General features: G+C 57.1%; 2 protein-coding genes across 2 annotated transcripts; both read left to right on the forward strand.

Annotated features, from left to right (window-relative positions):
* The first annotated feature begins 1,626 nt into the window (after positions 1-1,626).
* Positions 1,627-3,183, forward strand: LOC124089861 (interferon lambda-4-like). Its single transcript, XM_046440093.1, has 6 exons — positions 1,627-1,741; positions 1,893-2,071; positions 2,474-2,545; positions 2,618-2,761; positions 2,874-2,948; positions 3,085-3,183. The coding sequence occupies exons 1-6, from the start codon at positions 1,627-1,629 to the stop codon at positions 3,181-3,183; spliced, it is 684 nt and encodes a 227-aa protein (XP_046296049.1).
* Positions 3,184-5,650: 2,467 nt separating this feature from the next.
* LOC124089862 (interferon lambda-3-like) lies at positions 5,651-7,030 on the forward strand. The gene is made up of 6 exons (XM_046440094.1): positions 5,651-5,660; positions 5,752-5,933; positions 6,218-6,295; positions 6,521-6,664; positions 6,760-6,855; positions 6,932-7,030. Exons 1-6 carry the CDS (start codon positions 5,651-5,653, stop codon positions 7,028-7,030), a joined length of 609 nt encoding a protein of 202 aa, XP_046296050.1.
* The last annotated feature ends 8,690 nt before the right edge of the window (positions 7,031-15,720 follow it).

A 15,720-nucleotide genomic window follows, 5' to 3' on the forward strand; every position in this document is an offset into this window, starting at 1 on the left:
AGTATTTCATTTTGGGGGGGTGCTAACGTAAATGATGGTTTTTTTGTGGGGACTGGATATAAACCTTGTATGTGCTAAGTATGGGGTTTACCATTGAGTTATATCCTCAGCCCTATAAACAGTGCTTTTAATTGCAAATTCAAATTGTGCATTGTAATTAAACAAGAAAGTGATTGACATTTATGTATTAATCTTGTATCCTACAGCCTTGCTACAATTACATATTGGTTTAAAATTGTGGGTTTTTGGAGTTTCTTTTTTCCTACCAGGGATTGAACTCAGGGGCACTGGACCACTAAGCCACATCCCCACCCAATTTTGTATTTTATTTAGAGACAGGGTGTCACTGAGTTGCTTAGGTCCTTGACATTGATGAGGCTGGCTTTGAACTCAAGATCCTCCTGCCTCAGCCTCCTGAGCCGCTGGGATTACAGGTGTGTGCAACCGTGCCTGGCTCTATAATTGTAGTTTTAAATGCATCATATTGAACACACAAGACTATGAAGGAGGCTAATTATACCGAAACAAAATTACCAAACCAGAAAAAGAGTTTTGTGATACAGTAATATAAGTGTCTCTTCATCGATGTGTTAAGGAGCAAGATACAGCAACTCGTCTAATAACTACTATACATTGGAGGTGGTAATAACTATAAGTGATATTTCAAAGGTGTGTGATACCGCTGTAATGTGCTGAAAAAATATGTGTCTTCTTTCAATGACTTTAATTGTCGATATTAACAGATTCTAATACTATTGTTGTTTCTTTCTTCTTTCTTTGATTCTGGTGCTGGGAATGGAACCCGGGGCTGGAGAAAGCTAGGCAAGTGCTTGTCCTGTCCCATCATCCCCGAAGTAGAATACCCATAAATTGTGAGCAGTGAGTATACCAATTCTGAAAATTTAAAATAATTGTTATGTTTTTGAGGTCTACTATTTTGAGTAAGGTAATAGGCGAATGGTTAGAACATTTGACATCATATATCTGTTTTCTATATTTATATACAGATGAATATATACACAAAGGGTATATAAGCTCTAGATGATTATTTGTAACCTATTTTAATGCATATGCATCAATTTCATTGAAATATTCTCAGAAACAAAAACGTGGCACTTAATGGGTTAAAAACCACAATGAGATCCCATTCCATACCTACCGAAACAGCTAAAAGAGAAATCTGCCATAAGACCCAGTGCTGGTGAGGACTCAGAGAAACTGGATCACTCTCGCATTGCTAGTTAGACTGCAAAATGGCACAGCCACTCTGGAAAGCAGTTTGACAGCTTCTGCAAAAACTACCATGTGGGCTGGGGTTGGGGCTCAGGGGTGGAGCACTCGCATTGCACAGGGGAGGCACTGGGCTTTCAGTGGCTCTTGGAGTGCAGGAGGAGAAGCAGGCGGTGCAAAAAGACAAACCTGTGTTTGGAAAGGAGTCCAGGCCAATTGCCCTGGAGCAAGAGTTGAGCCAAGACTGGCACCAGACCATTGTAGGGTAAAGTCCTCTGAGCCAGGCAGGGATCCCACGCGGCCTGGGGCCAGCGATGACGTTTTGAAAAGGGTACCCTGGACGGGGAAGCCTGCCGGGGAAGGGCTTCTCATCCACTCACATAAAAGTCACCATGGATGGCCCTGAGGCCACTGCGGAAGGTGGACACCACTCTGCACACCACACAGGAGACAGAGAGGGGCACCTCCAGGCATCGAGTGCACATCAGAGGTGAAGAGGGAGGGGCCAGAGGTGAGAGGACAGAGGGCCTCGGGTTCCACGCGGTCTGTCCTCTGCATGCCTACAGCGCATGCTCTCTGAGGACCCCTCCACTCAACCAGAGGCAGGGGGCTGCCCTGGAAGGCTCATCCTTGGGTCTCCCTGACGTCCTCGCCTCCTGCAGGAGCAGAGATGAGGCCCAGGAGCAGAGCTTTTTGGGTGGCCTTGTGGCTGTGGGTCCTGTGGACACTGGGTGTGGCCTCGGACTCCAGGGGGACAGTGCCTAGGCGCTGCCTGCTGTCACACTACCGCTCGCTGGACCCGAGGGCGCTGGCGGCAGTCAAGGCGCTGAGGGACAGCTATGTGAGTGGGGACCGCCCTCCAGCCCTGCGCCCAGCCCTGAGCCCACCAGCGGCCAGCGCGCGCCCATCCTTGTCCCCAGCGCCCCTGCGACCAGCGCTGAGCCTCGCCTCTGGGACTGTGCTGCAGGATTCTGAGCAGGACGCTCCCCAGAGCCCGAGCTCCAGCACCACCCTGGCTGGGCGCCAGCGGAGGGGCGTGTCGCGCTGGGCGGCGGGGGGTCCCGGTGGCGGCGCCAGGCGGGGCCCGGGGAGCGTGGGGCACATCTCAGCCCCGACCCCGCGTCGCAGAGCTGCTGCGCCCAGGGGACCACGGGGGAGCCACCTGGCCAGACCCGCGCCGCGTCCCCACATCCTCGCGGGCTCCGCGATTAGGTGTCAGCCTCACCTGACGCTTGTCCCGCAGGAGGAAGAGACCCTGAGCTGGAGGCCACGCAACTGCTCCTTCCGCCCCCGGAGGGACCATCCGCGGCCCTCGGTGAGGCCAGGTGCCTGGGAGGGGGCGCGGGGCGCTGGCGCGGCGACTCTAACTGCCATCGGGTCTCCACAGTCCTGTGCTGGGCTGCGCCACGTGGCCCGCAGCATCGCGGACGCCCAGGAGGTGCTGAGGGGCCTGCGACACCCGGAGATGCTCCCTGGCACCGATCAGACCCTGCAGCTGCTGGCGGCGGCGGGACGCAACCTGGAGACCTGCGTGAGTGACAGCGATTCTCGTCCTCGTGGTGCCCAAGAAATCTGGGTCTGGGTCTGGTTAGGAGGGACGCTGGGGCCGGCGGCTGCCCCACTGACCCGCGTCTCCCCTGCAGCTCCAGCTGATCCCGCAGGGCTCCAGGAGGAGGTCCCCCAGGCCACCGCGGAGGCGTCACAAACCCCGCAGAGCTGTGAGTGCAGCGGGCAGTGCAGGGCTCCCACCGAGGGGACAGCAGCGGGTGGAAAGATAACCAGGAGCCTGGGGGCCACGGGGCCCTGTCCAGGAGGTCCTGGGGAAGGACAGTCCTGACTCCTGCTGGCTTCCAGGACTCGCCTCGCTGCCATGAAGCCTCTGTCATCTTCAACCTGCTGCGCCTGCTCACGCGGGACCTCAGGCTGGTGGCGCACTGGGGACCCTGTGTCTGACCTGCTGGGCTTCGCGGGGATCCCGAACCTGGAGCCACTGGATGCTGGGCCCTAGACCGGGCATGTCTCTCGGCCAATGGACGCTGAGGCTCCAGACACTGGCCCCACCAGGACCCACTGGCACCCGCTCTTCCCTGAGAGAAGTTGTGGGTCCCCAGGATGCGGGGCTTTATCGTGGATGAATGACCTCCAGTTATTCCAGTGGCTAGTAAAGCGGAAGAGCCTTGAACTTGGGCACGACCCTCGCTGCCTTCAACACTGAGGTTGCCAGGAACCTCAACCCACTTCAGGAATCGTGTCCCTTGATTGGGACCCTGGAAGCCGCCTTGAGAGTCTGAATCTCTGAGTCTCTGACCGACATCCAAAGGGCCCCCATTCCTGAAGGGAGTGAAGGGCACCTGGTCCTGGATTAGTGTCTTCCCTGGACTCTGTTACATGTGTGTTCCTTGTACTGTGAAGTCCCTGTTAGCGCTCCTGACCCCTGTTGTTAATTTATTACAGTTCATACACAGTGTTGCCTTCCATCTTTTCTGTTCTGTGTTTTCATTTGGACTCGCCCTCGACAGCAAGAAGGACTGAATGCCCAGAATCAGGGGACAAGAGTGTCAATTCTGACCCTGCCATTCAATTAGAGCTACTCCAGGAAAGTGAGTTCTGTGGGAGGCTCAGTCTCCCCATCTGCACAGAGAGGGCGGCTGCTTCTCTTGCAAAGGAGCAGCACACCTGGAAGTGGTGTTTGTAAGGTCCTTGCTGACATCCTCGGGGTCTTCCCAAATGACCTCCATCAAAGGAGCCTGCGCACAGGTACAGAAATACTCGGATTAGTGCTCTTTGTCCGAACCAGGGGACTAGCCCTCCTGGCTGCCACCTGCAGCCTCCTCCCCAAGGCCACACAGCTCTTAAGGGCCTTGAGCTCCAGAGCGATTGCAGGTCACTGCCTGGGCTGACTGTCCAAGCAGAGGACAGGGCATGTGGATCAGTGGCAGAGCAGTGACCAGCACAGGCAAGGCCCTGGGTCCCATCCCCACACCACACACTCACACTCACACTACACACTCACACTCACACAGACAAAAGCAGTGTGGTGCCAAGGGATTTGCAATTTGTGACAATGTGCAGAATTTGCAGTGGGGACAGTGTCTCCTCCAGGCAGGATTAAGGCTCCTGTACTGGAAACTGAACTGGGAGGTGCATTGGGCACGTCCTGCTCTGATTTGGAAGCCGTTGTATGAATCAGAGCTCAGAGAGTGTGACTGTGTATCCGTTTCCTGGAAGTGTGAATGAGGGACATAGGTTTTGGGATGGAGGCAAGTGTCACAGAGGACTGTCTTTTCTCACAGTCATGAGCTCTAGGTCCAGGAGACCCCAGCACAACAGAGACTGGGACTGGCCTCCAAATTTCAGAGGAAACACTCATAGTCTTGACCTCACTGCTTCCTTGCTGTGTGTCCTAAGGCAGGTCTCTTAACCTCTCTGAGATTCTGCAGTTTACTACTTACTGCAAAAGGAAGCAAGCCACAGTGCTCCCTGGGTGCGAATGTGCATGTCCAGTGCTGGTGAGATGAAGCATCTTGAGCAGAGCTGGACATGACAGGGCTCAGCACAAGGGGTGGCTCTCCTTCCCTGAGTGGGCTCCGTCCCTCATTCCCCTGGCTCTGTGCTCAGAGCCTCTCCTCAGGACCTGCCTGCTGCGCACGCCCTGCTGTGCCCCTGCCTCTCCAGTTTTGTTTTCTGTTACTTGACACAGCACAGGGCAGCTGCCCAGTTGCCAATTGCCCCTGCAAGGAACAGGGCTCAGGAAGGACAGTTTCGAGTTCTTTCCAGGGCTCTGTCCCTGGCCTGCTCTGGGCAGCAGGTGGAGAGGGGTGGGGCGCTCTGGCCTCCTCACTCTGGACCTTCCCTTCCTGAGCCTCCGCACCTACAGCCTCCACTCTGCCCCCTCCCGCCCTGTGGGAAGCTGCAGTCCTCAGGGCAGCCGCTCCCTGGGGAGCCCTGCCATCTCCTCCCTGCAGGGGACATCCTGCCCGAGGCTGGTCCCCATCTCTCTGTGCACCCCAGTCCTGGGTCCCTCCCAGCAGCCACCGGAACCCCTTCCTGTGACCCGGGGCCGCCCCAGGGCTGAGGGTTCCCTGGGAGTCTCCTGCGTGGCCAGGCTGAGTCCCTGTCCCTTTCCCTTTCGCTTCCGCTGCTCACCTGTGCGAGGCCCCGCCCCCGGGCTTCCCCAGCCTGGGCTCCCCTGGTGGCCAGCGCAGGCCTGGGCGCATTTTCGCTTTTCCTACATCAGCTGGGGCTGCCCTGAGCAGGGATAAAAGCTGCCCCATGGAGCTGCAGGGACAGTCCACCCTGCACCACGGGGACAGAAGCTGGGGACACTGCAGCACCCAGACCCAAGGACCTCGGGAGAGAGCCTGGACACAGCCGCAGGTGCACCCTGTGTTCCCATCGCTGACGGCCACCAGACCCGAGGATGAAGCTGGGTGAGCCCCACAGCGTGGCCCGGGTCACCGTCCCCACTCCCCGCTCTGTCCTCGCATCCCCAGCCCCTGACCCTGTCCTCCCGTGGTCCAGGCGCGGCTGCAGGCTGCTGGCTCCTCCTGACGCTGACGTCTGCGGTGCTGACGAGGACACGGGCAGTTCCTGTGCCCAGTCCCCTCAGCGCCCACCCAGATGCCAGGGACTGTGACATGGCCCAGTTCAAGACTCTGGCCCCACGGGAGCTGCAGGCCTTCAGGAAGGCCAGAGACGCCTTTGTGAGTGTCCCTGTCCCTCCTGCCTGTGCCCCGGCCTCCTCCCTGGGCCTCCCCGTGCAGCTCTGTGGGTGGCCCTCAGCCTCCCTGCAGGGCTGGCCTCTGCCCTGTCCACCCTGGGCTCCCTCGTGCTCTGGCTGCTCTGGGCGACCTGAGGTCTCTCTCGCAGGGAGCCTGCCCTTCCCCTGAGGGAACCTGCCCTCTTCCTACCGTTGGCCCCTCCAGGCCCCTGCCGTGGTCCAGCCTTCGCCCTCCAGTGTGGGCTAACCTGTGCCCTTGCTCCCCAGGAGGAGTCCCTCTTGCTCAAGGACCTCGAGTGCCGCTCCCCGCTCTTGCCCAGGCCCTGGGACCTGCGGCAGCTGCAGGTGACTGGCAGAGCCAGGCCAGCCTGGCCTCCGGGGCCCACTCAGCGCCTCCCAGGGACCCTGTCCTTCTCTCCGGTCCCTCTCCCTCCCTGCCCACTGTCCCTCCCCAGTCCTGCCTGCTCTGCTGTGCCCTCTCCCTGCCCCTCCCCCTCCTCTCCCTGCCCTCCCTCCCTGTCCCCTCCCAGCTCTCTCAGGGAGACCTCTCACTGTCTCTGTCCCCCTCAGGTGTGGGAGCGCCCTGTGGCCTTGCAGGCAGAGCTGGCCCTGACGCTGCGGGTCCTGGGGACCATGGCCAACGCGACCCTGGGGGACGTCCTGGACCAGCCCCTTCACACGCTGGGCCACATCCAGTCCCAGCTGCAGGCCTGTGTGAGTCCTGGGGTCCTGGGCGGCTGGGTCATGGCTGTGACACCCGCACGTCCCCTGTGCCCAGGCCCACTTCACACGCCCTCCTCTGCCCACAGGCCCTGGCTCAGCCCACAGCAGGCCCCAGGCCCCAGGGTCGCCACCGCCACCGCCTGTCCCACTGGCTGCAGAGGCTGCAGCAGGCCCCCGAGAAGGTGAGTGGGTGTCAGAGGACGGGGCTGGAGCAGCTGGCCCTGGCCACGGCAGCCACTGAGCCCCTCGTCCCCACAGGAGTCCCCCGTCTGCCTCGAGGCCTCCGTCACCTTCAACCTCCTCCGCCTCCTGGTGCGCGACCTGAAGTGTGTGGCCAGTGGACACCTGTGCGTCTGACCCACACCCTGCTGAGCCGTCGAGGAATCTCAGGTCTCATCTGTGCAGCGATGACACTCCTTAATTTATTGTCCCCAGCCCTCCACGTGGCCTTATTTATTTGTGTGACTCTCAGACCCAGTGAAGTGTTTATTTTTCTACTTTTGTAAACATTGTGCAAATAAACGGCGAGTCCCAGGCTCTCCTGTGAGGCCCGTGACCCTGTGTGTCCTGTTGGTGGCCATCTCTGTCTAACCCACCTGCAGCTCCCCACAGCCCCTTGTCACCTGTCTGGGGTCTGCCGTGGGAGCCGGGGGGTCGGACTGTGGGGTCCTGGTTTCCTGGGCAGAAGTCAGAGTGTCCCCTGGGCTGCCCTGGGACCCTGCAGGGAGCCCTCCCATTCGCGGGCAGGGGCCACAAGCTGCTCCCTGGTGCTCAGGACTGAGGCCTCTGGTGGCCCTGCAGCAGGATGGCAGCCTGGTCCTGGTCCTTGCCCCAGTGACGCTGCCTCTCAGGGAGCACAGCCCTGCCCCGTCTTCCAGGCTTGGGATCTCTGCCCCTTTCTCCCCCTCCTCTCTTCAGCCTGTGGCTGAAGAGCATCCTCTGGTCTTAAGGGCCCCTGTGCCTGGGTGGAACGTCGTCACCCAACCAAGACAGTGTCCCTAGTTAAAGTCCGCAAGCCTTAAATACCCCTGCATGTCCCTTTGTCAGAAGTTCCAGGGCTGGGCTGGTTGGCTTCCTGGGAGCCCTCGTGCAGCCTGTCCCAACACTTGGTGACTGTGTATCATGTGTGTCATTGTGTGTCATTGTGTGTGTGTCCTGGTGGTCCTGGCCCCTCAGGATGGAGGGGAGGCCTGGGGCTGGGCTCAGTGGGAGAGCGCTGGCCTGGAATGTGGGAGGCCAGGCTTCGACCCTCAGCGTCACACAAAAATCAACAGCAACCAACGTACAGTGTCCGGCTACAGCTGAGGATGTTTTTGAAGTGAAGTGTGAGGGGATGGTGGGACAGTCCCCTCCTCAGCACATTCTCGTTCCCTTCACCCTCCTTCCTTCCTCCACGGGTCAGGTGGCTTGTGATTGGGTGACCCCGACCCTTGTACGTGAATGGTCAAGCCCTGGTCACCATGATCTTCCCTACCTTTCACTGAACATGGTCAGTCGCACGACCAATGTGTCCCCAGCCGATGACCGGGCACTGAACATATCCTTCCCTGCTCTGGTGCTACAGCCCCACTCCACCTGGTGACCAGGGACAGGTGTTCTTGACAGATGTTGGCTGCTCTCTTCCCTTGCTGGGCATTTGGCAGAAGAGTATCGCGACGGGCCACCAGCTGACCTTCGTGTCCACTGGCACACTTGGCGGGTTCTAGGTAGAAATTCTACTCCTCTGGGAGGCCCGGCCTCCCAGCCGCTGAGCCTCCTCTGGGGGATCCCTAAGGTGTCAGGGGGGGCTCTGATCAGCAACGCCCCTCTGGTATTCACCCTTTGATTCCCAGGCTCATTTGTCTATATTCTGGGGACCCTAATGAGAGACTGAGGGTCCCTCTGAGAGCTATGGGCGTCCCTCAGTGTACTCCTTGGTGTTGGCTATTATAATGAAATACCTGAGGCCAGGCCACCTTTGTAAGAACAGTAAGTTCAGACGCTGCTCCCAAGTGCCAGGGTTCCTTCTGCCGACGGCCTTCTTGTTGGCCAAGCCCTGAGTTGGCACATGGCCGGGAGGTGCTCCTGCACCTGGGGTCCTCCACCGTCTGTCCCTCTTCCAAACCGTGAGGGTTCCATCACCATGTTCCAATCTTGGGTCCGAGTCTCCTCCCAGTCCCTTCCTGGGGCCCACCTCTAGACACCACAGTGACTAAGAGACCCAACCAGCACAACTGTGGAAGAGGAAGAGCTTATTTGAGGGCTCGGGGCTTCAGGGCTCTTAGTCCAGGGACAGCAGGCTCCATCCCGGGGGCTCAGGTGCGTCAGGACATCGTGGCAGAGATGGTGGTGGAGGGAAGCGGCTCACGTGGTGATCAGGAAGCAGAGACTCCACTCTCCAGATGCAGGTACAGACCCCGATCCTCCACCCTATGCCCACCTCCTCCACCCACGCCCCTGCCTCCAGTTACCCCCCAGTGAATGCCATCAGGGGGTCACCTCACTGATGATTCTAAGATTCCCACGACCCCATCATTTCCCCTGGACCTTCTGGCATCGACTCACACGTGAGCTTTTGGGGGACGCCTCACATCCCCACCTTAGCAGCACCATGGGAGGTCGGATCCGTTTCTGCCCTCCACACCTCACAGTGGGGTTCACTGTCCACACAGGAAGCCTTGGGGGAGGCCCAGCCCAGATCCACGCCAAGGTGCGGTCTGCCTCACAGAGTCTCACTGCCAACCTGTCACCCAAGCTGCACCTCTAAGAAGTCGCTTGATGGCTCTGAGGGGCCATGAGCTTCTACCCAGGGGCCTGGGAAGAGCAGGAGGCCCAGCCCCCGCCACTGCTCGGCTTCCTTTGTAAGGAGTGTGCCTCAGCCCTGCTGAGGTTCTGCACGTCTGTCGCGCATCAGGTTTCCGTGACCCTCGGGGTTCTTCCTGGCCAAGGCCCGAGGTCAGGAAGGGCACAGCCATGGCTGGCTTATGCCAGGCCAGGTGCCCCCCTGCCCTTCCAGGGCAGAGGCTCCTGTGTGCAGGCTGGGCTACTGGACACCTCTGCCCGGCAGCTCCACCTCAGCAGCGGCTCTGTGACAGCCTGGTGCCCGGGGGCTCGAGCACTGGTCCACACTGGCCCTCAACTGTCACCACAGCTGCTCAGTCTTGTGCCCCCGGTTCTGAGCCGTGGCTGATGACGGGCTGGGATGTCAGCGACTGGCCCAGCCACGATTTCTTCTGGTTGATGAGTGCCACTTGGTGCTAGATTCTCTGGGGACCAGGACGTGAAAAGTAAAGGACCATTACACTTTGAGCCCCCTCTCTGTTGTGCATTGAGTGGATCCCCAAAGACTGAGGTCCTGTAAGCTTGGTCCCCAGTGTGGCAATGGCGGGCGGTGGTGGGGCCTTTAAGAGATGTGGCCTCGTGGGGGGAGGTTAGGATGTTGGGCCTCTGCCCTCCGCAGGGATTAATTCTGGCTTTGCAGAGTGAGTTTGCTTTTGAGAGATCTGGTTGGTATGAGGGGAGGTCCCTCTACCTGTGCACCCGCTTCTGAGTACTGCTGAGTCCCTTTCCATGTCGTCCCTACGTTGTGATATATGGCAGGGCCCTCCCCCGAGGCCAAATGGATGGAGCAGCTCCATCTTGGGCTTTCGGTCTCTAAAACTATGAGTGAAATGATCCATTTTGGCTTATAAAGCACTCAACCTAAGGCATTTTGCTATAGCAACAGAGAGCTACAAGGCTCTTTCAGCCCATCCATATGCCTTGGTCCCAGGTGTCCTCACCAGCATCACCTCAGCTTTTATCATCTCTCAGGCTGCTGACCAAGTGCCAGGGCGGTACCACTGCTCCTGTGTCCAGATCTGGTCACCTCGGGCTACTTCCCATTTCTCATGTGGACTATTTCCTTTGCCACCTGGACCTGTGCCCTTGGGAATCTTGCCTCCCTCCGGTGTGTCCGGCCCCTGGATTCAGCTGTGAACTCCTGTCCTTTCTCCTTAGCCCCCTGGGAGCCAGTCCACCCGTGGACCATGCACTGGCCTTTCATTCTCCACCATTGGTCCTGAGGGTCCCTGCCGTGGAGCCACGGGACTGAGCAGAACAGGTGCTGATTGGACATTGTGCCCGTCAGGGAAGCAGGACCCCTGTTCCAGAAGCCTCAGTGTCCCCTGGTCCTGCCTGGCCCGGATCCTGCACCCATCAGCTCCATTTTGGAATCGATTGCTGTTTGGTGTCCCTGATCTGATTTGATGGGTCACTCTGTGTGTTGTGGCCCTGTAGTTCCTCTCCTCTGTGACCCGATAACGGGCTGGATGCTGCTTTGGGACCCTCTGTCCTTTTCTGTCGATGCCTTGACCTTGCTCCAGTCCCTGGGGGCTGCGCTGGGACTCGCCCGTGGGGGCCCCGTGAACTCTGTGCAGGGCGCTTTCTCACCACACACCTCTGACCGGAGGGTCTGTTGGGCCATCAGCCGGCCCTGGGTCCTGGGCTTCCTGTCCAGCACGACATCGCCCCACATTAATGCCCGGGAATCATGCTTGAGCAACATGTCACTTTGACAACGTGCCTAGCAACCCTGTGGCTCTTCCTGAGTGACAGGAGGTGGGAGGCACTGGCTTTATTTGGAGGGGTCTGACAGCCCGGAACCTGGATTCCTAGAAACTTCACACCTGAGACCAGAGCTGGGCCTTCCTGGGGTCATCTACTCCCCCGGGAGGTCGTTCTTCCAATGTCCTCGTCACATCTTCCCTTTTCCTCTGGCGCAGGGATGGTCTGGGGGAGGGCGGCGTGGCCCCCACTCAGCTGATACTGATTACAGCAGGGCAGCAGGCTGCAGGCCCCGGCCAGGCTCCCCCTGGGCTCTGGACATCCTCTGTCAGTGGGAACTCCTCGGCCTCCTTTCCAGTGGGGACCGGGGACTGCATTCACCCGCTCAGTGGCCACATAACCAAAGTTTAGGACCCGTGTCCTCCTTGTAGCCAGGATTCCACGTCCAGCCCAGCAGCTGCAGGATGACCTCTCCTGGGGGAGACTGCAGAGGCCCCTGTCATCTGTCAAGGTCCATCTGGGTTTGATGGGGACAAGGGGTGAATTAAATGGGGGTTCGAGGTGGACCCAAATTCCTGCAGCCTTCCACATTTGAGGATGGCCCTGGTGTCTGCCGTTACTTCTGGACACTATGACTGTGTTTTCCGTCATGGCCAGGATGGGAGGGGACCAGGACAGAGGTTCTATTTGATCTTCTCTCATCACCATAGATCTCTGGGCCCCCCATGGTCAGGACTCCATGTAACCCCTTCCCCAGGTGTCCCCATGCTGACAGGAGGCTCAGTGTGGCACGCTGGGTCCCTAGCTTCCATAGTCACCCAGATCCTGTGTCCCAGGATTCTGTTCAGGGCAGTGGCCTGTGGCCCCTTGGCGGTGTTGGGCAGGTAATAGGTGACAACTGGTTGTCGGTGAAGAAAGACGCAATTGGGGGCCCTTGCAGGGTTCCATGGGGTCAACACACCACCACAGCCAAGGTCAGGCTGCCAGTGAGCTGGGACCTCGGGTGAGCTCCAGAGTGGCCCCTGGGTGTGTCCGTCCCCCCCACGTCAATGCCAGGGACAGCGTGTTTTAGTGTCCTAGGTGTTTGGTGTGTTCAGATGTGGTGCACCCTCCAAGGTCACGTGTGAGACCATGCAAGAAGGTCTGGGGGAGAAATGGCTGGGCCACAGCCTTGGCCTCATCAGGGAATTAATCCCTGAGGGATTAATTGAGGTCACTGGAGGCCGGGGGGTGGCTGGAGGAAGCGGGGCACTGGGGACAGGGCTGGGGGATACACTTGGTGTCTGGGGAGGGGAGTCTGCTTCCTGGGCGTCCTGTGAGCTGCTGCCCTCTGCCACACCCTCTGCCCTGATGTCCAGCCTCCCCTGGAGCCTGAGGAACCAGCCGGCTGTCCCCGGATTGAGACCTGGGAACGGTGAGCCCTCGGGTGAAGGTGTCCTGCTCTAGGGTTGTTTTGGCTGGGTCCCTTCAGCCACCCCAGTGAAAACGCTGACAAAAACAGGCTTCAGGAACAGCCCAGACCAGGGGCTCAGAGGGACAGCTTCCACCGTCTTCCAGGTCTGGAGGCCGGAAGTCACACCTGGAGCCCTGGGCAGGCCGGTTCCCTCCGACACCTGTAGGGGAGACACCTTCCTCGTCTTGTCGAGCTTTTGGTGTTTTTTTGGGGTGATCTTGGCATTCTTCAGAGGTACCCCCCCAATGTCTGCCTCCATTGTCCCAAGGTCTTTCCTCCCTGGGGGCTCGCTGGGACAAGGACATCAGGGACACCAAAGGCATGAGCCTTCCAGGGCAGCCCCTGCCTGTGGTTCCAGTGGAGGGGTCTCGTCCTCAGAGAGCGTGGCTGATTCCATGCAGGAGACCCCGACGGTCTCCACCGCTGCCCTCTCTCCCTTCACTCCTCACCCGTGTCTCCCTCCCCTGCCTCCGGCTGCTGCGGGACCCACCGTCCACCGTCCTCTGTGTGGGGATCTGAGAGCTGTCCACCTTCCACACTGCTCCCTGCTCCGGCCATGGTGGGGGCTTTTATGAGCAAGAGCTCTTAGCCGGGCTTCCCCGACCTGGGGATCCTTTCTGAACGTCAGCGCTGGCTCCAGTCCCCCGGATCCAACCAGGGTTACCCAATAAATGGTCCTGAGCCAGAGGTGGCTCCCGGCCTGTCGCTGGCCACCAAGTTCAGATTGTGTCATTTAACCCTTAACAACCTCGGGAAAGCAGGGTCCTGTCATCACTCCTTACAGACGGAAACCTGACATCCAGCAACTTAAGGGGACTGTCCCCAGATACACAGCTATTAAACTGAAGTGGGGTTTGAAGGACACACTAGGTGGCTTCAGGCTTTTCCTCTAATGCCATGGCCGCCCTGAAGCGTCTCAGTGCCCCCTTTGCTGACTGTCTCCATTTCCCCAGTCTCCTCCCTCGGGATCGTCATCCATTTATTGGCCTTTTCTCTCTCTCTCTCTCTCTCTCTCTCTCTCTCTCTCTCTCTCTCTCTCTCCTTTTTGGGATCCATCCCTCTTTTTATTCCTTTTCCAACCAACGTTCAGCTCAGCGTATCTGGGTCTGTCTCAGTCAATCTGTGTGTTTCAGTTTTGAATAAGTTTGTCTCCATCTTTGGTGAAGGTACCCAGTCATGTTCATAGAATAAGGCCTGAGAACAGAAAATCACAAAAGAAAAGAAGACCTCACCTATGATGTCCCCACCCTTCAGCCCACCTCTATAACAGTTTTCCAGGGTATGAGAACTTTCAACAATTTTAATTGTGTGTTCTTGTCTCAAAATAAAATTTAAAAGGCCTGGGGATGTGGCTCAGGGGTTAAGCAGCCCTGGGTTCAATACCCTGGTTTTAAACAAATAAACAAAACCCTCATTTGAGGGATTGTGTGCAGGGGGAGTCAGGTCACTTTTCCAAAATTATTTGGATTTACCAACTAAAAGATGTGATGTTGGGAAGGGTGGGGAGAGGTGATAGAAACTTGCAAGGTATGCTTATGACATTTTGGGGTGTATCTTCTAATGTTTTGGTAGTATTGCCCTTATGGGTTTTTAGAATAATTACACTCTAAACATTTTGATGTTTCATAAAAGTTCTGTGCTTTTTCTTATTCAATGCACCCAAGCATTTTCTAATACTTTCCTTTAAAAAAATTTTTTTTTGGATGGACACAGTACCTTTATTAATATTATTTTTTTAATTTTATTTATTTTTTTAAGAGAGAGGACAGAGAGAGAATTTTTTAATATTTATTTTTCAGTTTTCGGTGAACACAACATCTTTATTGTATTTGATGTGGTGCTGAAGATCGAACCAGCACCCCGCACATGCTGGGTGAGCCTGTTACCGCTTGAGCCACATCCCAAGCCCATTTTATTTGTTAATTTTTATGTGGTGCTGGGGATCTAACCCAGTGCCTCATGCATGCTAGGCAAGCCCTCTAAAACTGAGCCACAACCCTGGGCAATACTTTCCTTCTTTATAATTTTATTAATTTGTTTTAATGTGGTACTGAGGGTTGAACCCCGTCCCTGACACATGCCAGGCAGGTGCTCTACCACTGAGCCACAACACTAGCCCCAAGCTCTGTGCTGTTGAACAGGAAACTTATACTCAGAAAACATGAGTTTGGAATATTAGTGAGTAAGAGGGCATAGCCTCAAAAAAAGTCATTATTCATCCATAATTGTCAATATTCATTAATTAACTTAATGACAATTCAAAGTGGTCCCCTGAAGAAAGCTTGGATATTTTGCTAGAACAGACCTCAGCCATTCTAATAGGGACAGGAGACAGCAACCATCTCCAACCACAACCCAGACATCTGCGATCAAATCCCCACTCCAATGGGCCTCAGTGTCCTCATTTATACAATGGCGGCTAGGAGGTTCTACCCCACCGTGTTGGGGGAGAAAACCCAGTGGACACAGGAGGAGAGGGTAGGATGGGGCTTGCCCGCGGGAGATGCCCTCCTGCCTTGGCAATGTCATTCTAAGCCACACTTAAGGACAGTCCATGGTTCTAGTTCTCAAGAAGAATCTACTACTTGTATAATTAGTAAAGAAATGAATATTACTTAATATCAGAACAGGAAAGTGTGTGTTCAGCAGAGGCAAAGAAAAGGCAGGGAAAGGAAGGAAGAAGAAGAGATGGGCAAGTAACCCCAAGGCCCAGGACGGGAGCAGGACCACTGCAGGGTGAGCTCCCAGGCGGCCACCTGTGCAGGTGGGCAGGGAGCCGCGCTGTGGCTGGTGAGAAGGGAAGGTGGGCTTTCAGTGGCTCCTGGAGTGCAGGAGGAGGAGCAGGCGGTGCAAAAAGACAAACCTGTGTTTGGAAAGGAGTCCAGGCCACTTGCCCTGGAGCAAGAGTTGAGCCAAGCCTGGCACCAGACCACTGTAGGGTAAAGTCCTCTGAGCCAGGCAGGGATCCCACGCGGCCTGGGGCCAGCGATGACGTTTTGAAAAGGGTACCCTGGACGGGGAAGCCTGGCGGGGAAGGGCTTCTCATCCACTCACATAAAAGTCACCATGG

The sequence above is a fragment of the Marmota monax genome, unplaced genomic scaffold, assembly GCF_021218885.2.
Source record: "Marmota monax isolate L192 unplaced genomic scaffold, Marmota_monax_Labrador192_F-V1.1 WCK01_AAM20220418_F8-fsc00228, whole genome shotgun sequence".
Classification (NCBI taxonomy): Eukaryota; Metazoa; Chordata; class Mammalia; order Rodentia; family Sciuridae; genus Marmota; species Marmota monax.

Bases quoted from the DNA above. Each gene is read 5' to 3' on its own strand.
- LOC124089861 (XM_046440093.1), top strand. From the start codon at position 1,627: ATGGCCCTGAGGCCACTGCGGAAGGTGGACACCACTCTGCACACCACA. The intron at 2,072-2,473 runs GTGAGTGGGGAC...CTTGTCCCGCAG, and splicing joins AGGCGCTGAGGGACAGCTAT to GAGGAAGAGACCCTGAGCTG. The intron at 2,949-3,084 runs GTGAGTGCAGCG...GCTGGCTTCCAG, and splicing joins GTCACAAACCCCGCAGAGCT to GACTCGCCTCGCTGCCATGA.
- LOC124089862 (XM_046440094.1), top strand. The intron at 6,665-6,759 runs GTGAGTCCTGGG...CTCTGCCCACAG, and splicing joins AGTCCCAGCTGCAGGCCTGT to GCCCTGGCTCAGCCCACAGC. The intron at 6,856-6,931 runs GTGAGTGGGTGT...TCGTCCCCACAG, and splicing joins TGCAGCAGGCCCCCGAGAAG to GAGTCCCCCGTCTGCCTCGA.